The sequence below is a fragment of the Sturnus vulgaris genome, chromosome 13 (assembly GCF_052056855.1).
Source record: "Sturnus vulgaris isolate bStuVul1 chromosome 13, bStuVul1.hap1, whole genome shotgun sequence".
NCBI classification, from domain to species: Eukaryota; Metazoa; Chordata; class Aves; order Passeriformes; family Sturnidae; genus Sturnus; species Sturnus vulgaris.
Window position 1 is genome coordinate 13,153,255 of NC_142255.1, and position 19,756 is coordinate 13,173,010.

Here is a 19,756-nt window from a genome sequence, read left to right on the forward strand (position 1 = left end):
CTAAATATGTTTCTGCCTTCCAGGGCAGAGCTCCCCACAGGGCATCAGTTCCTCTCAGGAGCATGGCTGGGCTTTTCTTGGTGGCTGGGCACAGCTCAAAAGGGAGCTAGTCTGTGGCCAAACCAGTGGAGCTGTGGTGCAGTGCTTTGGGCAGAAAGCTGTTATGTCACTCCCAATCCCTTTCACATACTCGCCGGACCTGGCTGCAAGCTGTTTTCCTTGATGCTAGTTAGGAGGAACTTGGGAAAACCCCATGCCACTGGCATGCTGGATGACAAGGATGGCACGGGGCACTTGTGTTCACTGTCCATCGAGGGGAAGCCCTCTCCAGCTTTCATCCCACCCAGGGAGAGAAAAGTGGGGTTTGTACTGCAAAACAGCTCTTCCTTTGCCAAGTGCTGGCAGCCCCCAGTACATTCCTGTCCAACTCTGCACCCTCTGCCTGCCAGCCAGGGCCAGGAGCCATGGGCAGTGCCAGGCTCAGGAAGTCCAACCCGGGGCCAAGATGTGGCGTGGGGTGAGCCAGCGGTGCCCTTCACTGAAACATCATCAGCGTGCCCGCGGTGACTCTGACTTGCAGAGACCCCTTTGCTGCCTTGGTGCCTGCACCCCGGGGCGCGGACCCTCGGCCGGGCTGTGTCCCGCCGGCGGAGCCGGTCCCGCCCCGGGGGCGGGCAGGGGAGCACGTGGGGCCGCGCCGAGCCGGGCCGGGCTGAGTCACTGCCCGCCCCGAGCCCCGCGGCGGAGCGGAGTCGATCCGAGCAGAGCGGAGCCCGGCGGGGCCGAGCCGAGCCCAGCGGAGCGGAGTCCAGCGGAGCGGCTCGGAGGGAGCGCACGGCGAGGCTCGGCACGGCTCGGCACGCAACATGAGGACGACGAGGTTGTTTCGGGTGCTGCTCGCCTTGCCGGTGGTGTTCTTGCTGCTGGTGGTCGTGTCCGGTGAGTGCCGGGGAGACGGGGATAAGGAGTGCCGGCGAGCCGAGATTCCGGGGATCTGGGGTGCCGGGGATCCGGGGTGCAGGGAAACCTGGGTGCCAGGGAGGCTGGAATGCTGTGGATCCGGAGTGGTGGGGATTTGAAGTGCAAGGCTGTCCGGTGTGCAGGGATTTTGGGGTGCAGGGCAGCCGGAGTGCAGAGAATCTGGAGTGCAGGGTTGTCCGGTGTCCAGGGGATCCGCGGTGCGGGAGAGGGTGAATTTCAGGGGATCTACAATACGAGGAAGCCCGGAATGCTGGGGTGTGTAGTGCAAGGGATCTGGGGTGGGGGTTTGTCCGGGCTGCAGGGTTTGTCCAGCGTGCAGGGGAACTCGAGATGCCAGGGATCCGCGGTGCCAGGGATCCAGGACGTGTAGCGAGAGGATCTGGGGTGCAGGGTGAGTGGGTCCAGGCTGCGGTGCGGGTCGCAGTGCGAGTGAGAGAGCGTGCAGCCCCAGGGCTATTGCTGCAGGAGCCGAGGATCTCGGGTCCACGGCCCCGTCCCTTCTCCCGAGTCGGGAGTCTCTCAGCAGGGCTGTCCTGTGCTTTCAGGCTCAGATAACCGTGCTCGAAATGTAAACAGCGTCCCTGGGACCGCCTGGTACTGCGCGCCCAGCTGGCCTGGCCAGGGCAACCCCGGGGAGTAGCAGCTCCGTCATTAATCCCGTGGGTCATGCCTAGGGCGCTCGGCTCCAAAAGGGATGGACGAGACCAGGGAAAAGGGGAGCAAAGCCTAAGTGCAGGTTCCAAGTCAAGGGACAAAGGGCAGCAGGAAGGGGTGAGGAAGGCCCTGTTTATGTTCACTCTCCCTTGGTGGGTGAGGTGCCCTTTTTGCCCTCCTGAGACCTGACTTCCCTCAGCCCCGCTGGGATGAGCTGTCTCAGTATTCGGAGGATGTTATTTTTGCCTTCCAGCCAGCCTGTGGGTTCATATAAGCAAACATTTCCAAAAGCAGTGGTTGATCTTTGTTGCCTTGGTTCCTGAGTGTTCAGCCTGTGACAGTCCCTGACTGGAGAAAAATGTGTGTGTGGAGGATGGAGATGCTGAACAGCTCTGAAACCAGGCCTGAAACAGCCCAGAAACAGGAGCATCCGAAACTGCTTGCTACAGTGGAAAAAGTGACTTATGTGCCTCACTGCTAGGCAGGGGGCTGGCTACTGACACCCACCACGTAAGGGATTATTCCTGTGAGAGGATAAAAGGAAGTCCAGGTACTTGCAATAGCTAAAGTATAAAACTTGGACCCCTCCTGCCCCAACCCTGGGAGGAGACCTTGCTGCTTTGCTGCCATGTCATACCCCAGACACTCCTGGGCTGGAGGCAGCACTGATGCTGGGGAGCACCCGTTCCTTGACACTCTGTGCCTCGGGAAGCAGCCATCCCACTGTTGAACTGAAGTATCTCAGTCTGTGCAGTCTTGACTGGCTGCTGGGAGAGATCCTTGGGATAGGGTGGATGGATGTGCCCAGTACACAGGGGTGTGGGGCAAAGGCATCCCCATATATCAGCAGCAGCCCTCTCCTCCCATGCTGTAGCTCATGGCAGTGCATTGATGGAGCATGAGGTCATGCAGAACAGGCTGGGCAGCACAGACAGTGACTTGAACTGGTGCCCAAGTTTTCTGCCTCCTGAGGCTGGGCTAAGGGAGCTACAGCATCCTCATGGAAACCTCCACCTGATGCTGGCCTGCCTGCCACCAGCGTGTACCCTACACATGTGGAGTGTCAGGAAGAGTAGGATTAACTCCAAGGAGTCCTGCTATTAAAGGACTAATGAGTAGGAGCTCACTGAGTAGTAGCTTAGGCAAATGACAACTATGTTGTTTGGTGTGAGTCTGGGCAGTGAGCCCACAGCTCATCAACTTCTACCTTCTCCAGGTCATACAGGTAGTGAAGGGTTATTCCTAGGTCTCCACCTGGGTTCAGCCCTTGTTCTGACTTCTGCAGCGTGGCAGAGAAATGCCTGGCATCAAGGGATGTGCTGTCCTGTTTGGTGAGGAGTTACTGAGGCTTTCACCCAGTTCTGTGGAAATCTGGTCTAGGTTTATGGGACGTTGATGCTTTGCAGCTTTTAGGCAGAATAAATTGAGGGTGGGAGGAATTTCAGCCCAGCTCTAGCTATCTGATTCAGCCCTGCAATGGGGCGTAGAAGGTTGGAGGGTGCAGTGGGTTGACATCATTCAATTCCCTCCTCAACAGGATAGGGTGGGGAAAAGAAGGAAAAGATCCAGTTGTCTGTGGGCTGCAATGTGGATATCTGCACCCCCATGGTTCTCCACAGGCTTCAAGAAGACAGGTCTTCTCCATGGGCTGCAGTAGAATCCCTGCTCCTGCACCTGGATCACTTCTTTCCCCTCCTTATTCTCTGCTGGGAGTGTCTGCAGGGCTGTTTCTCTCACATTTTTCTCACTCCTCTTCTACAGCTGCTACACAGTGTTTTTTACTTTATCTTGCATATATTATCACAGAAGCAGCCCTAGTGCTCGTGATGGGCACCAGCTTTGAGCAGCAGAGGGTCTGTTTTGGCAATGGCTGGGACTGGCTGTCTCCAGCATGGGCGCAGCTCCTGTTGTTCTTGCTGAGCCATCTTTGCAGCCCCCTGCCACCATCACCTTGCTACATAAACCCTACACCGTGGCAGATGCTGGAGATGGATGAACGGGCAGTGAAGATAGTGCAGCCCCACCGGCTCCCTGGGGGAACCTCCCTGTGAGCCAGGGCTGCCTCTTGGGAGCTGCTTGGAGTGTGATGGAGGTCTGGCAGGCGTCCTGCAGAGATGGACCTTGTGCTTCCTCCCTGCGAGACTCCAGCATCTGGGAACTGAGGCGTGCGAGCTCCCCCTACAATGATTTGTTTTGGTGTTCTTACAAGTACAAACTTACATTAGCAAAACCCAGCAACAGCACCAGCCCCATTCTCTTGAATCATCTTGTCCTTCTTGTGCCTGAGAGAGTCCCAGCCTGGCCACTCACATTTCCCAGTCAAGTGTCAAAAACATAATGCACCAAAACCTGCATTTCCCCTGTCTTCACTTGGACATATAGTGTCTGTTAAACCCCCTTTTTAATGTGCTGGCACAGGACAGCAGCCAGCAGCCCTGTCCAAAGTCCAGCAACCTATCCCTGCCAGGTGCTCCCTTCACTGTGGGATTTGCAGCAGACGAGTTCCTGCTGTTGGGCTGGGATGCCTTCATGTGCAGGGGGCTCTGGTGGATGCCTGCCTTAGGGATGGTTTGCAGTGACACCTGGCTTTTCTTCCAGGTGACTTCTGTGATGTGAATCACTGTCAGAATGGGGGCACCTGCCTGACTGGGATTAATGAGGCTCCCTTCTTTTGCATCTGCCCGGAGGGCTACGTTGGGATTGACTGCAATGAGACGGAGAAAGGTGAGGAGCTGACCTCTTTCCCAGGTGCTCCATGTCAGCCAGAGAGTTGCTGAGAGTCAGTGTGCCCTTGTCTTGGCCCTGCACCACTGGCCCTAGGGCTGAGCCCTTCTGATGGCTGAGGGACACATAGAGCAGAGATCTGAGTAGGAATATGGTGATGGGATGCACTGAGGGGAATGCAATGTCTGTGGGGAGTGGAAACCCACCGGATGCTCTTATTTTGCACCCATGCCTGTATTACTGTTGTTTTTTCCCCTTCCCCAGGGCCCTGCCACCCCAATCCTTGTCACAACAATGGTGAGTGCCAGCTGGTCCCAAATCGAGGCGACGTCTTCACTGACTACATCTGCAAGTGCCCTGCGGGGTACGATGGGGTGCACTGCCAGAACAGTGAGTACAGTGGAGGGGAGCAGGGGAAGCTTGTCCACTGAGAGCTTGGGGACCTCTTGGGTGACAAATGGGGGGCGTGTGCAGCTGTGACTGTGTGGGGCACCAGGCTGTGTCAGGGGTCATGGGCAGTTTTGGAGCTTGCAGGGTGGAGGGAAGGACCATGGTGTGGGCACAGTTAATGTCTGAACCTTGCTCTGCATCTCTGGAGGGACTTGGTGCCTCAAGTAATAACTCAAGGGGTGCCTCAAGGCTCAGTCTGCTCCACACAAGTTCCCAGCGTTGGTGTGACTGTGTGTCCTGGTGTACCTACATGGCTGCACTCAGTGAGAACATGGTGTAGATTGGTCTTTGGGTTAGAGCTTCAACCTGTGCCACCCTATCATCAGGGACCCTGTCTTGGCCCTTGTTCAGGGGATGCCTCCCCCTCTTCTTGCTGCACTGAATGAGGGGTCTTCTCTCTGGGACTGGTTTTGGGACTTCCCCTGAGCTCCTTCTCTCTCTCTCCTAGACAAGAATGAGTGCTCCTCCAAACCTTGCAAAAATGGAGGCACCTGCCTGGACCTGGATGGTGACTATACCTGCAAGTGTCCTTCTCCATTCTTGGGAAAGACCTGCCACGTCCGTAAGTCTGGCACCAACTGTGCTGAATTCCCTTCTGTCTGTCCCTCATTGCCAGGAGGGATGTCACCAGCTGGTTTAGGGGATCTGGAGGGCAGCTGTGGCTGCCCTTGATGCCAGCAGGCTTGGTCCTAATGGAGAGAACATCCTCAGGAAGGTGCTTTCTCCTCTCTGGAGTGCCCAAGGAAGGCTCTTTCTCCTCCAGACCTCTGCTGTGAGGAGGACTGATAGATGGTGTGGTTTTGGCTGAGGGATGAGGAGGAGAGAACACCTTGGGGACAGCCAGGCCGTAGGGCTGGCCTCCTTCTCCTGCTCTGTCCCCAGACAAGAAACAAATGACCTCTAGTTCTGCACCTAGGTTACTGTCTCTCTTTGATCGTGATCTCCCCTCTGCCCCCAGGCTGTGCTGTTCTCCTCGGCATGGAAGGAGGAGCCATCTCTGATGCCCAGCTCACAGCATCCTCTGTCTACTATGGCTTCCTTGGCCTCCAGCGTTGGGGGCCAGAGCTCGCCCGCCTCAACAACCACGGCATCGTCAATGCCTGGACTTCCAGCAACTACGACAAGAGCCCCTGGATCCAGGTACCTGCAGCAGGACTGGAATGCCAGCACAGAGAGCAGCCCCGGTAGCCATGGCTGGTCTTGCAGTGCTGCTGTCATGGGATTTCACTGCTTCTGGTGGCAAATGTGGGGCTAAATTTCTGCATCAAGTTGCCACCCAGGGGCATCATGGGATGTGCCTGGAGAAGGAAGGTGGGACATGGGTTGATGATTCCCCCTTGCTCTGCCCACCTTGGGATGCAGGGATGGAGGGCTTCCTCCTCAAGGGAGTTCCACCACCCTGGGCAGCCCCTTATCCTTGTCCCAGTGCCCACCCTCCCACACAGACTTGGTGGTCCTGGTGGGTGCAAGGGCTGTACACCCTATCCTCACCACACCCTACTCATGCTCTTCTCCCTCCACAGGTGAACCTGCTGCGGAAGATGCGGCTGAGCGGGATCATCACGCAGGGCGCGCGCCGCGTAGGGCAGCAGGAGTTTGTCCGCGCCTACAAAGTCGCCTACAGCCTGGACGGGAGGGAGTTCACCTTCTTCAAGGATGAGAAACTGAATCTAGACAAGGTGGGCTGCCGTGCTCTGTATAGGGGATGTCCCAGCTCCCCCCATCCAGTGGTGCTGTGAGTGCCTGTGAGCTGCATCCCTGTGTGTGGGAAAGTGCTTTTGACCTGGAGCAAAGCTGCATTGGGAACCGATGGGAACTCTCCTAGCAGTGAGATGGCACAGGCAGTTCCAGTGCCAAGCAATACTCCCTGCCTCTGTTTAATTGACCATAATAAGCATAACTAAAGAAGCAGGACTGACTGATTTAGGTCATTCAGATAGTATCTTTATCACTGACACACTGTGGGAACTGGGCTTGGTCTGTGAGTGCTGCTGAGAAGCTTGGGTAGCTCGGTGTTGTATCTGCAGCAAACACCAGCTGACAGTGTCTCTCAAAGTGGGAATATTTACAGATTGCAGCACTCTTCAGTCCCAGTTCTTTATGGCAACTGTCTCCTGCTGGCTTTCTGAGCATCTGAGGAATGGTTGGGAGTATCTGCTTTGCTTTAAAAAAAAATAGAAAAACTCCTCTTGTTTCTGCAGCATGGAAAAAGTGCATGAAACACAATTTGATTCTATTTATTATGTTAAAAAGAAAGAAGGGAGCCACCTCTGTGCTTGTCATGATTTGAGGAGCATAGTGGGAGTGGGTGTGTGGCTCTGTGGGGGTGAGGACGAAGTAGGGAATGTTGCAAAGTGAAGTAGGGAATGTTGCAAAGTTCTGTTGAGAGTGTTGGAGCTCCTTCAAGGTCTTGCACTGTTCCAGAGCAGAAAAACAGAGCCCAGCTTCCCCCCTATGCTCTTTTGCCGTTGGCAGTGCCAAGATCTCTCTGTCTGCTGTGCAAAGGATTTGATGCAGGAGACTGTGGGAGAGTGGGGGCACTGAGCCCTGGTCACTGTTGCAGGTTTTTGAGGGGAACACGGACTATGGCACCATGCAGACCAACATGTTCAACCCTCCCATCACGGCCCAGTTCATCCGCATCTACCCCGTGATGTGCCGCCGTGCCTGCACGCTGCGCTTCGAGCTCATCGGCTGCGAGATGAACGGTAAATGCCAGTGCCTGTCCCCTCCCGGGGGCTGCAGGGCAGGGGGTGACACGGGGCAGGGCATCACCCCTTGGCCTGCTTCTGGTCCCTCAGGACAAGGGATTTGTCAGTGCTTGTTTTTCCTCGTGCTGATGCCTGGGAATACGCAGGGGTGTGTTTGGGGAGTGCAAGCCATTAATCCCATCGGCTCAACCAGCTCGAGCTGCATTCTCATGCTGCTAACACCTTCCCAAGCCAGGAGTTTTTACTGTGCCCCCTCCCCGTCTGAGCTGTGAACCCGTTGCTTTTCCTGCCAGAGAGCTTGAAAAGTAGTGGAGGATCAAAGTCCTCTGGGAAATATAAGGGATTGTCAGCCTGAGCCCTTTCCCTGTCCTTCCTGCATTCCTGCCCTGTAGCACATTCCTGGGAGCTGAGTGGGACTCCGTGTCGGTGTGGGAGTGGGATGTTGTGGGGGTTTGAGTCCTGTCCTGCTGCTGCGTGGGTGTGGTGCCATCCGTGCTTCTGGCTGGGGATATCTCTGCGTTGCTTTTTCCTCATCCTTCTCTGCCTCCTGCCAAAGCTTTCTGTATTCTAGGGCTGGGCTGTGCTGTGCTGTGGGGACATCCACTCATCCCTGCAGCAGGAGGCACTGTGAGCCAGGGAATAGCTGGGAGCTAAAAATCCCGGGAAAAGGCAGCCCTGCACGTCTGCTGAGCATTTCCCTGCCTGGCCCTGATGCCGCTCTGGGCAGTGGAATGAGAATGTGGGGATGGCTTCTGACAGGTCTGCGGGGTTTTACTTGCAGCCGTGCTGTTGTCTCTTTCCTTTTCACCGCCTGTGTAAACCGTTGTGTTACAGTGTATTTCAACACGGCAGGTTGCTCGGAGCCTCTGGGCATGAAATCCCGCCTCATCTCCGACCAGCAGATCACAGCCTCCAGTGTCTTCAAGACCTGGGGCATCGATGCCTTTACCTGGCACCCTCATTACGCTCGCCTGGACATGACAGGCAAAACCAACGCCTGGACAGCCCAGCACAACGACCAGTCCGAGTGGCTGCAGGTGGGTCTCTGGTCTCTGTCACCTCCTGTCTCCTCACCAGCTCCTCCAGCTGTGCTTAGGGCCACCTCCTGTTTCAGGGTAACTGGGTCAGCTGGATTGGTGCGGCCAGAGCCTTGTTGTGGGTCACAAAGTCCAGCAATCCCTTTAGCTGGGATCACAAGGGCAGGTCAAGACGGCACCACAGCCACTGGTTTTAACAGCAGTCCTGGAGCTCTGGGTCAGAATCAGTGCCCATAGGGACAAGGTGGTGCTGTATCTGCACCTTCTTGTAGGGTGGGTGCATCAAGCCTGCAGCACCCCAGTTCTGTCTCACCCCCTGAGGAAATACCATCCCAGCCTGAAGTGACTGTCCCAACACCCTCTGGCTGCCCAGAACACCATGTTTTCTGCTTTGCAGGAAAAAATCAGGCTTGCTTTTCTCTTCCCAGTCTGGAATAGAAACAAATAGTTTTGAAATTTCCTTCTCAGTTTCCTTTCCTCCCCTGTTTTTGTACTTTTCACATGATTCCATGACATAATAGGACAAAGCAGTTTAGATATTTGTCCCACTTTTTATTTGGGAAGTGATTAAAAGCAGCTGCCTCCCAACTCTAAATAAACCAGCTTATCGAGACGTTGGCTGATGATGGGGTCAGGATGACACGCTGAGTTGGGCTGTTGCACCACAGACTGTTTGTGTATGTGTGTATGGATTTACATGTACACTCAAGATTTATGTGTATTATGTAGCTGGAACTGCCCTCTATGAGCATGAAAACAGAACTAAATTAATGAGGCTTTCAGCTCCTTCAGTGGTTTATCCTGTAACGTAAACAGTGTAATAGAGTAAAGAAAATAGAAACTGTCTCACTTAGAACCCAAATGTCAGATTACGTTGAACTGCATATTTTCTCAGTCAGAATTACTTTCCAGTAGAAATGCATTTCCTCTGTGAATCCTGTATTTTTTTTTTGAGTTGAGATTTTTTGCTGTCCTTCCTACACTGATGTTTCTGGAAAAAAAATGTGGAGGTTGCAGGGGTGGGCAAGGGAGCTGAGATGGGTTTGTACTCACTTTTGATTGCTTTGAGGGATGCTGTGAGTGTTGAAGGATCAAATATTTCACAATCGTGTTTTATGATTTGTCTGGCATTGACATGGGGGTCAAGTGGTGTTTTCTCCATTCTTGACCCATGAGGGCAAGCTCTTCCTGGCTGCATCTGGAGCATGGAGGGTGCTGTAGGGTGGGAGCACTGCTCCTGCAAGGAGCTGTGATGAGCCTTGTCTCTGCCAGATTGACCTCCGGGACCAGAAGAAGGTGACAGGCATCATCACACAAGGAGCCCGTGACTTTGGGCACATCCAGTATGTGGCAGCCTACAAGGTGGCCTACAGTGACAACGGCACGTCCTGGACCCTGTACCGGGATGCCCAGACCAACAGCACCAAGGTGGGTGTGGGGAGGGCAAGGCGATTTCCCAGGCGATGCCATGGTGGGGAGGGATGAGTGGTGGGGCTGAGGTCACAGAATCACAAAAATATACTGAGTTGGAAGGTACCCACAAGGAGCATTGAGTCTAACTCCTGGCCCTGCATGACTCCCCAAGAGTCACACTATGTGTCTGAGAGTGTTGTCCAAAGGCTTCTTGAACTCTCTCAGTCGGTGCTGTGACTGCTGCCCTGGGGTCCTGGCAGCACTGATACCCACCTTTCTCCTCTAGATCTTCCACGGCAACAGTGACAACTACTCACACAAGAAGAACGTGTTCGATGTGCCCTTCTACGCCCGCTATGTGCGCATCCTGCCCGTGGCCTGGAACAACCGCATCACCCTGCGCGTGGAGCTGCTGGGCTGTGACGAGTAGGCACGGGGAAGAAGGACGGGGCTGCTCTTCCCCGCTGCCCAGCCTGCACCCTGCCTGCCCCTGCCCGCTCCTGCTCTGACCTCACACTCCCCTCTCCATGTCCCCACACTCAGGAGGCGGCCAAGAGGGCTCCCCTGCCCCACGTTGGTGCTGGGGCTGCAGCACTGCATTTTATGGGGCCCTTAGAGGTGGGATGTGGGGATGGCTCCTGCCCTCTTGTTGTTCCAGCCAGGGCTGAGACCCCCTCCTGCAACTGGGGCTTTCTTGGGGGCACCATCCTGCAAATGAGGCCTTGCTGGGGGACCCTGTCCTGCAACCAGGGTTTGGCTTTATCTTCTCTGCTAAGCCTGGAGACGAATTTTCTCCTTGCTTCTACTTCCAGCAGAGAGGCTGCAGCCAGTGGCTGTCCCTTGCCTGAACTATATCTTGGGGCTCAGCAGTTTTCAGGGTCTTAGGGCAGGCTCCCCTGGCTTGCAGCCTCCTACATCCCTCCTGCTCCCTGCTTGTCTGCAAGCAGGGGCTGTGAAAATCCTCTGAAAAAACTCAGCTGTTGTCCCCTGCCCATTTTACCAGGCCCTGAGTTTCCTTGCCTGCGATGTCAGCACCACATAGTGTGAGTGGAGTGATGAGATGGCTCCTGTCAAGAGGCACCAGATCCCCACTGACGGTGGCTCTACCTGCTGGGCACTCTGGCAGGCACCACAGTGAGCATTTTGGCAGGCACTGCCCATTCCACTTCCTGGGATGCCAGCTCCAGCAGCCTCACAAGTCTCAGCATTGCCATCATCCCCAGCTTACTGCAGTTTAGGGTGCTTGGCCGTCCCTTGTCCTCAGAGCCCAGTGGTGACCAGGGAGACTACGATCTGATAGTGGGGAGAGTTGATTTGTAGCCACAACGATGTGGAGAAAAGATGGGAGAGGTGGTAGTTAAACCACCCAAATGCAGTGGGCAGAGAGCCTTGCCATCACCCTTTTTGTAATCTGATTTTTTTTCCCTTTCCATGGGGTGGAGGGGAGCCTCTTGCAATGCTCAAGCCCTTGGGATTAGCAGTAGGTGATGAGTCCCAGGTGGGAGCACGGGCAGGCTGTCCCGGGCTGGCAGTGATGCTTCCCCTGCCTGCTGGGATGTGAGGCAGCCGTGGGGCTGGGCTGGCAGTGGGTTCGCTTTGGCAAGGGCTGAGGGAGCCCGGGTGGCATGGCAGTGATGGCCCCACTCTGGGCTGTCTCTGACAGTATTAAAATCAGCTGAAACTTTGGGAGTGTTGGCTTGTCTGCTCTGTGCCTCCCCAGAGGCCATCTCCAAAAGTCTGACTGGTCTGTTGATTCTCCAGGGTTCCCTCTGAGCCCCTCAACTCCTCCATCCTGGGGTGTAGCCAGCTGCTGTACTGGCCCTGCACTTCTCCTGCCTTCACAGATCCTCCTAGCTCCCTTCCCTGCCTGAAAAACAGGGTATCTCAGGGCTTTGTGTGCATCTTTCCCACTGTCTCCACCCTGTCGCAGCTGCTGGAGAGTGCTCGCAGCTGGCCGGGCGCAGCGGGATGGGACTTGGGGAGGGGAAGCCTCTATCAGCACCCCACACCCTGTGTCTCCTCCTTTGGCTTTGATCCTGGAGCAAATCCCCAGCTTGGAGCTAGATCAGCTCTTACACCCAAGCACGCTCCCAGGGCTGGAGGGAGCTGTGAATTTTGCGAGGGCTACCCGTGGGGATATTCCCAGCAGAGCCCTCCCGGGGAGGGCTGGGGCATGGATACTGCTGGAGCAGGATCTGCCTGGCATTGAGGATGTGGTCCCATGTAGGGAAAGGGCATTGTGGTGCACAGAACAGAGGAGCTTTGCTCGTGTCCAGAATCTGTCATGCTGGAGTTGGCATGGATAGCCAAGTGTCACCTATGTCTTACCACAGCTCTCTGTCCCTGCTGCTCTGGACAATCTTCCTGCACCTCCCTGCTGCCAGCAGTGCCCTGCTCAGCCAGGCATCTCCTCCTTGGGCCTTGTCTATGGGAGGTGGGCTCATGCCTTGCCCTGGGAGTGCCAGCTGTGGGCATCAGAGGAGCTGGGGATCTGCTTGTGAATTCATTGTGGCTATGTCTGCAGCTGCTTGGTGACAAATAGCAGCTACAGCTAGAGCCAGGGACAGGGGGGACAGTCTGCCTGGTTCACCTCCAGACATGCCACCCTTATCATCGGGAAGCTGAGGCAGAGATAAGAGCAGTTCGCTTCGAGTCCAGCCAAGACAGCCATGAGCCAGGGATATGGCAGAGGCTCCATGGGGAGGGTGATAGAAGCAGATGCTGCACATCAGAGCCGGGGATGCATCCTCAGCCCCCGGCTGCTGCTTCCCCCTGCCCATTGCCACCCCCTAAGCAATCCCCCCCCCGAGGGATTCTGAGCCCCTTCCCAGCCTTGTGGCATTTCCTTCATCCCCCCAGAGCCCCAGGATGGGGGGATTGGGAGAGCCAGTGTCCCTCATGACTTGTCCCTGTCCCTCGGATGCTGTTCCCGGACGTGGCTGGGTTACTGGGTCGGCAGGAAGGCTGGGATGGCCGGCATGCTGTGGCACCCTGCTGCCTGCTGACTCTGCTGCCGGTGCTGCCAGCTGCTGGGAGCTGGTTCCTCAGGAAGCAGCCGTCAGTGAGAGCATCCTCTCACCACCACCCGGAAAGCCCAGCACAGATCACAAGCTCCTCCATCCCACCAGGAATGTGAGTGTTCCTGCTGGAATCATCCTGTGCAAGGATTTCATGGACAAATCTCTGGTGAGGCCACAGCAGAGCTGTCAGGCGCTGGCTTTGAGGTGGGGAAGACGAGGATGACACTTTTATGGCTCCCATTCAGCCAAATGCTCAGCCAGCCCTAGACACGTGCCCTAAACATGTGCTCCCAGGTCAGAGCTTCCCTGACCCTGCATAGCTTTGCTCAACCTGAAACCTGTGGTCACAACCAGGGTAAATCTCTGGGAATAGAAAGCAAAAAGAGGGTGGGAGGTGGGAAGAAAATAAGGAGATTCCTTCTTCCTCAAGGACTGCTGGTGGCCAGATACTTTCTCATGCCTTTGCACCCTAGGAGGAGATGGAGAAATCATTGGCCACATCCAGATAAGAGTTGTGGCCCAAGGTGAGCCAGGAGCTGTTGCTGAAAAGAGGTGCCCGAAAGCATCCCCGTCCTCTTCCGTGCTGCTGCTCCCCTCCTCGGGCCGGGCAGGGGATGGCTGCTTGCAGGCACCGTGGTGCAGGCAGTGCAGGACACTGTGGGGCTTGTTCCTCGGTTCTGGAACAATGGGATAGCCATGCCAGGGAGCAGCGTGCCCCGACAGGGCTGTCTGTTTTCTGCACAGCCCGGGGGTGGAGGGAACTATCTCAATTGCTGGATCACTAGACCAACTTGGGCAAGCAGCTGCAGTGGGGCAGTGATGGCCAGGGTGCATCTGGGACACCATCCCACCATCCCCTCCGGCAAAGTGGCAGGGCTGGGAGCAGCAGGGACCCTCGACCAGGATGTAGGCAGTGCAGCGGCTCCATGCCGGAAGATATAATTGTCCCTCCATTGTGGGCTGCGGGACAGGCTGCTCCGGGCAGGCGAGCAGGCGGCGCGCCCGGCCGTCACACTCCCGTGTCCCTGGGCAGCCCGGCTCCTCGGGGAGGGCTGGCAGGGCTGCTGGGTGTGCGGGGAAAAGGAGAACAAGGAAGAGCAGTGCCTCCAGACCGCGGGTCCCACAGCCATCCCCGGTCGGGGGTTCCCGCGGGGAGCCCGAGCTGTGTGCCGGCGCTGGCGGCCGATAACGCCGTTTCCTTGCTGGCTGCTCGCTATCAGCCGCCGGCGGCGGACAGACAGGATCGCACCCCGAGCGCTCCGTGCTGGGCGCTGTCGGGAAGGGGTCCTGGCCCCCTTCACCCCCCAGCCAGCCTCGGGCCGTTTATTTTTACACGGGTTGTTTTCTTTCCGGCTTGAAGCCATCCTGCACGGCGGCAAGAGCTGGACCGGGGCCCCCACGCCTCATTTCCTTGCCATAAAACAACAAAGTGGGGGGTGAAGCAGCGCGCTGGACTGGGACAGCGGGTCGATGGGTCAGGGCACACGCAGCATCGTGGTTCCTCTGTTTGTCCCTTCTGTCTATCCCCTGACCGGCATCCCCTGGCGGCGCCGCCTCCGTGCTGCCCTTCCTGACGACTCGATCCTCTTGGAGCTGGGTCTGCCTGTCTGTGTGCCAGTGGGAGCTGACATGGAGCGCATCGCCCAAGTTTGGGGATGATGCCCCCTCAGATGGTTACAACTGGGCACTCCAGATTTTTTGCCCTGGTTTCTGTGCCTCTGCTTTGTCCTCGCAGCATCAAGCAGACCCTGAAGAGGCTGAACCCCGCAGCTCAGCTGTCTCTCCTGAATTCCAGAGCAGGCAGGCACTGCCCGCACATCCTGGGCACTGATCACTCCGTGCCACAGCCCACCTGTCCTGAGCTGCTTGTGCCTGTAGTGCTCCTGCCACATTGTGTTGGACATCACCTTTGTCTGGAGACTGTGGCCAGGTCTCCTCCAGTGGGATGTGGGACAAGGGATGTCTCTTCTTCCCTGGCACTGTGATTTCACCAAGGCTTTGCTTAGAACATCATAGGATCCCACCAGCCCCAACAGGGCACATTTCTCCCCACTGCTGTCCCTTCCAAGTCGGGGGCAGTGCAGGGAGCTGGCACTCTGCAGATAAGGTGTGTGAAGCGTGTGGGCAGCATGTGGGCAGTGTGTGGACACACAGTGAGGCCATCACCCGGGCGTGGTGGGCGGGGGGGGCCGGGGGCACCCACCCCAGCTCCGGGCTGCGAGCAGGGGGTTGGGAAAGGCGTGTGTTTCCCTTTAAGAGGCAGGCCCTGGAGCTGCTTCCTCTCAGCCCTGTAAGAGCCCTAAACACAGTGCATCTGCCTGCAGCCTGCCTGCACGCCTGCCTGCAGCCTGCCCGCAACCAGCGTGAGTAGGGCTTGGCCCCAGTGCCGGGACTGGGGAGGGCTGGCACCCCGGGGTCATGGGCACCTTGCTTGCCACGAAGGGCAGGGGGAATGGCATTGCCATGGAGGGAGCAGGGCATCACTGTGGTAGGTGCCAGGCGTCGCTGTGCTGGGTGCTACAGCACGATGCTCACGGTGCTGCAGTAGAGAACACCGGGCACACTGCATGTCACCGCAGCGCTGGGTTCTGGGGGGGTCTCCAGGCATTGGGGTGCAGGGGAATCAGGGCTGGTGCCCTGCAGCCCGAGGTGTGAAGCTGCCGTGCCTCGAGCCCACCCTGCGGCGTGTGGGCAGCACGTGGCTGTGTCGGTGTCCCTGCACTCCGGTGCCAGCAGTGCCACGCCGCTGTGACAGCTCCTGGGGCTGTGCTGGCGCTCCAGCGGGTGCACCCTGCACCCTCGGGCACGGCTCTGCTGGCCCCGGTGGGTGGCAAGTGTGGCTGCACCCCATGGTGAGCAGAGGCACTGACTGCAGAGGAAAGTCTGGGATTGAGCAACCTGCCGTGAGAGCAGCTGGTTTCACTCCCCGGACCCTGGAGAGCACCACCGCACCCCGTGTTGGGCCCTTCCGGGTTGAGCATCTGCTCTCCCCCAGCCCCCTGGCCCGGGATATGTTTGCAGGCACTCGTTAGCCTTGTCCGAGCAGGGCACAGATGTCAGATCCTCACCCCGGTGTTGGAAGGGGTCTGCCGGAGGCTTGCCGGGTGCCGGGCCCCCTCTGCCGGCTCCGGGAATGCTCACAGGTAGCCAGTTCAGCTGGTGGCACCCTGGGTGAGCCCCGTGCAGGGCACCCTTGGGTGTCCTGGCCCCCAGAGCTCGGGGCAGTGCACATTTCTGGTGCCGTGGGGTAGCCAGGCTACCCCCCACCCATGGGACGTGCTTTGGCAGCCACATGTGTTGCATGGGGTCGGTGCCAGCCATGTTTGTGTTGCAGAGTGGCAGCCCTGGGCTGGACTAGGAGGTCCTTAGCCAGGACGGGGAGTGCTGCCGGGCTTTGTCCGGAGCCGGGGCAGCCGAGGCAGCCCGAGCTCTCTCCTCACTCCTTGCTCGGGTTGCATGCTCGGCTGCCTCTGTAAACCAAGCTTGCTGCTTAACAGTGGGGCTCAGCCCCTTCTCTCTCCCTGCACCCCTACGTGACGTTTTCCCAGTACTCCCTGTTCGAAGGACACCCTGGGGTCCCACTTCTCCAGGTGCCCCGTCCCCGACTTGGTCTCTCAGGTGCTCCCCGCAGTAGGCACCCCCACACTGGGCAGCAGCAGTGAATGGGGTGGTGTGTGGTGTGAGCCAGGCGGGAGGATGAGGATGGAAGGGACTGGGAGCACCGGCTGGGGGACGGATCTAGGGGCACGGCTCAAGTTGCCTGGACTCTCCCCTGCGGGCAGGCGAGCTGCTCTACTGGCTCTTCCCACCCCTCTCCTTGCACCCCTGGTATGAAGTGCTTGGCACCACTTCCAGGCAGTGCTGGCTTTCTCCTGGCTATTTGGGGGTGTCACAGGAGTCCTTTCCCCCTCTGCAGCCCAGGCTCAGGGTTCGACCTCGCTTCCCAGCCATGCTGCTGCTCCCACTCCTCCTGAAGGCCACCCTGCTGCGCCTGGCCAGTGGCTCCTACCACCCCTTCTACAACGGCTTCTACTACAACCACATAATGAATGACAATGGCGACGGGCAGGACAAAGGTATATCGGGGACAATGGGGGCTGGCAGGTTGTCACAGGAGGCTGAAGTATCCCCCTGCCTCTGGGTGGGGTGGAGACCCATCACTCGGTGGGATGTGGGGCCCAGAGGAGCAGGTGGGAATGCTCCAGAGATACTTGGGGGATGCTCATGGTAGAAGAGGTGGTGGCTGGAGGGAAGATCTGGGAATGCTGCCCAGCCCTGGATCCTGACCTGTCCATCACACCTTCCTTCTCCCCCTCAGTGGATTATTTCAATGGAGTCAGACTAGTAGTGGAAACCTCCAAAGACCCTGTCTACAGCTACAATGGTGCCAATGTCACCCTGCCCTGCCACTACCGCTACGAGCCTGACCAGGGACCTAAGCGCAAAATCCGCATCAAGTGGTCCAAGCTGCGGGATGACTACACCAAAGAGCAAGATGTGTTGGTGGCCATTGGCAAGACCTACATGGCCTTTGGGGACTTCAAGGGCCGTGCCCACATCCGTCAGGCCAGCCGGCACGAGGCCTCGCTGGTCATCAGCGATGTGCGCTTGAAGGACGATGGCAAATACCGCTGCGAGGTCATCGATGGGCTGGAGGATGAGAGCGATGTTGTGGACCTCCGGCTGCAAGGTGGGGGCATGCTGGGGACCATATGACCCCCTGTGCCAAGCCAGTGAGCCTGGTCTTCCTGTGGTACCTTCTCCTTTGGGGACATAGCAAGGCAAGGGGGTTAGGGAGCTTGGTCACGGCACAAAGGGGCTGGGATGCTTGCTGTGATGGGGAAGTGGCCTCGGGAGTGAGTGAGCCTAGAGCTGTCTGCCCAGCTGGGACACCGGGAGTGCTGTTGGAGTCAGAGTTGGGAGTGACCCCATGGCCGCAGCATTTCCTGCCTTTACCCACCCATCTTCCCACTGTGCTGTGTTACGTGGAGCTGTCTCCTCCCAGCTCTGGATATCCCCATGCATCTTGTGATGATCCTCGGTGACTGGTCCAGCCTCTTTTGCTCACTTGTCATGAGGGACGTGACTCAGCTCTGACATTGCTTTCAAGCTCAGAGCTGTGGAAATGTCCCCGTTGCTTGCTCCTGCCCCACCCCCTTGGTCCCTGGACCCTACTCCCCACAGTGACTCGTCCCTACCAGTCCTTGTGACTGTATCCAAAGTGGTGATGCCCGTGGTTCTGTTGTCCATCCGTCCCCACGAGAGAGGTTCATTCATCCCCACGCTGGTGGTCCATAGATCCCCTGGGATCATGGTGGATTTGTCCCCATGATGCTCACCCTCATATCCCTGTTCCAGAAGCCTGTGCATCTCCATGACTATCCATCCCCGCAGGGGTGGTCCATGCCTCCCTGGGACCACTGTCCGTGTGCTCCCAGGACCGTGGTCTATACAAACCCATGGTGGCGGTCCCTGCGTCCCCGTTATAGTCTGTGCATCCCTGTATATGCAGGTGCTGTCCCCGTGAGGGGGTCCTTGTGTCCCCAGGACCGAGCCCGTGTGTCCCTGTGCCACCAGATGTCGCTGGCAACTCGCTGCTGGCGCCTGCATGTCCGGAGCGGCCCCATCCCTGCATGCCTGAGCCTTGTCTCCGCCACACTGAGGTGGTCCCTGTCCCAGAGCCTGAATTTGACACGAGTCACGGAACCCCTATGGCTCCTGCTGGGGCTGGGCTCGGGTTAAGTGGGTTGCCCACGGAGCCAGCTGAGTGTCCCATCTGCCCCCAGGCATCGTGTTCCCCTACCAGCCTCCCCGCGGGCAGTACAGGCTCAACTTCCACGAAGCCGAGCAAGTGTGCCAGGACCAAGGTGCCATCCTCGCCAGCTTTAACCAGCTCTTCCAGGCGTGGAGCGAGGGGCTGGACTGGTGCAACGCGGGCTGGCTGGCCGATGGCACGGTGCAGTACCCCATCCGCCTGCCCCGCAAGCCCTGCGGGGGCGTGCACCTCGCCCCGGGCATCCGCAGCTACGGCCCGCGCCACCGGCATCTCCACCGCTTTGATGCCTTCTGCTTCTCCTCTGCGCTCAAAGGTGGGTTCTGGGCCAGGGATGGGGGCTGGGATGCTGGGGATGGGGGCTATACATCCCTCCCTCTTAGGGCATGGGGTGGAGTTGTTCCAGGCAGTGATGCTCCCCATGGGGATGCTTGGGATGGTGCTCAGCACTGATGCTCCCCTCTCACGCTCCGCCTTCTCTCCTAGGAGAGGTTTTCTACCTGGACCGCCTGGCTGGGATGACGCTGGAGGAGGCCAAGCAGAGCTGCCAGGATGCAGGGGCCGAGATCGCCCGGGTGGGGCAGCTCTACTCTGCCTGGAAGTTCCTGGGGCTGGACCGCTGCAGTGCCGGCTGGCTGGCAGATGGCAGTGTCCGCTACCCCATTGTCACGCCCCGGGCCAATTGTGGCCCCGCGGAGCCCGGTGTCCGCAGCTTCGGCTTCCCCAGCAAGGGCAGGTTTGGAGTCTTCTGCTACAGAGAGACATAAGGAGCCGGGAGGGATCCTTCTTGGATGAAGGATGTTTCCAGCCTGCCAGCGCCCAGCGTTGGGCTTTTCCAAGGGCTTTTTTGGGGGTGACTGGGGGGGGGGGTGGGTGGGATGGGGGGACGTTTCTTTTTGTTTTGTTTTGTTTCCTTCCTTTTTATTTTCCACATCTTGGTCAGCAGCTGGCACCTGCAGCTGCTCGGGGTGGCTGCCAGCTGAGCAGCGTGGG

General features: G+C 57.9%; 2 protein-coding genes across 3 annotated transcripts; both read left to right on the forward strand.

Moving 5' to 3' along the window:
* The first annotated feature begins 547 nt into the window (after nucleotides 1–547).
* MFGE8 (milk fat globule EGF and factor V/VIII domain containing) lies at nucleotides 548–11,655 on the forward strand. Of its 2 annotated transcripts, none has more exons than XM_014886335.2 (10): nucleotides 548–939; nucleotides 4,234–4,359; nucleotides 4,624–4,749; nucleotides 5,258–5,371; nucleotides 5,768–5,949; nucleotides 6,333–6,488; nucleotides 7,373–7,517; nucleotides 8,373–8,557; nucleotides 9,830–9,985; nucleotides 10,257–11,655. In XM_014886335.2, exons 1-10 carry the CDS (start codon nucleotides 867–869, stop codon nucleotides 10,398–10,400), a joined length of 1,407 nt encoding a protein of 468 aa, XP_014741821.2. In that variant the 5' UTR covers nucleotides 548–866; the 3' UTR covers nucleotides 10,401–11,655. The 2 variants fall into 2 exon arrangements, with proteins under 2 accessions (XP_014741821.2, XP_014741820.2); XM_014886334.2 differs by having other exon boundaries at nucleotides 549–939; nucleotides 8,355–8,557.
* A 3,629-nt stretch (nucleotides 11,656–15,284) lies between these two features.
* On the forward strand, nucleotides 15,285–19,615 carry HAPLN3 (hyaluronan and proteoglycan link protein 3). Its single transcript, XM_014886319.2, has 5 exons — nucleotides 15,285–15,353; nucleotides 16,907–17,066; nucleotides 17,309–17,680; nucleotides 18,777–19,079; nucleotides 19,250–19,615. Exons 2-5 carry the CDS (start codon nucleotides 16,940–16,942, stop codon nucleotides 19,528–19,530), a joined length of 1,083 nt encoding a protein of 360 aa, XP_014741805.2. The 5' UTR covers nucleotides 15,285–15,353; nucleotides 16,907–16,939; the 3' UTR covers nucleotides 19,531–19,615.
* The last annotated feature ends 141 nt before the right edge of the window (nucleotides 19,616–19,756 follow it).

What these genes read in the sequence shown, in the direction of transcription:
- MFGE8 (XM_014886334.2), top strand. Translation starts at nt 867, where the DNA reads ATGAGGACGACGAGGTTGTTTCGGGTGCTGCTCGCCTTGCCGGTGGTG. An exon ending in CTGCAATGAGACGGAGAAAG is followed by an intron (nt 4,360 to 4,623) that starts GTGAGGAGCTGA and finishes CCCCTTCCCCAG; the next exon opens with GGCCCTGCCACCCCAATCCT. An exon ending in ACCAGTCCGAGTGGCTGCAG is followed by an intron (nt 8,558 to 9,829) that starts GTGGGTCTCTGG and finishes TGTCTCTGCCAG; the next exon opens with ATTGACCTCCGGGACCAGAA.
- HAPLN3 (XM_014886319.2), top strand. Translation starts at nt 16,940, where the DNA reads ATGCTGCTGCTCCCACTCCTCCTGAAGGCCACCCTGCTGCGCCTGGCC. An exon ending in TGGCGACGGGCAGGACAAAG is followed by an intron (nt 17,067 to 17,308) that starts GTATATCGGGGA and finishes TCTCCCCCTCAG; the next exon opens with TGGATTATTTCAATGGAGTC. An exon ending in TGTGGACCTCCGGCTGCAAG is followed by an intron (nt 17,681 to 18,776) that starts GTGGGGGCATGC and finishes ATCTGCCCCCAG; the next exon opens with GCATCGTGTTCCCCTACCAG.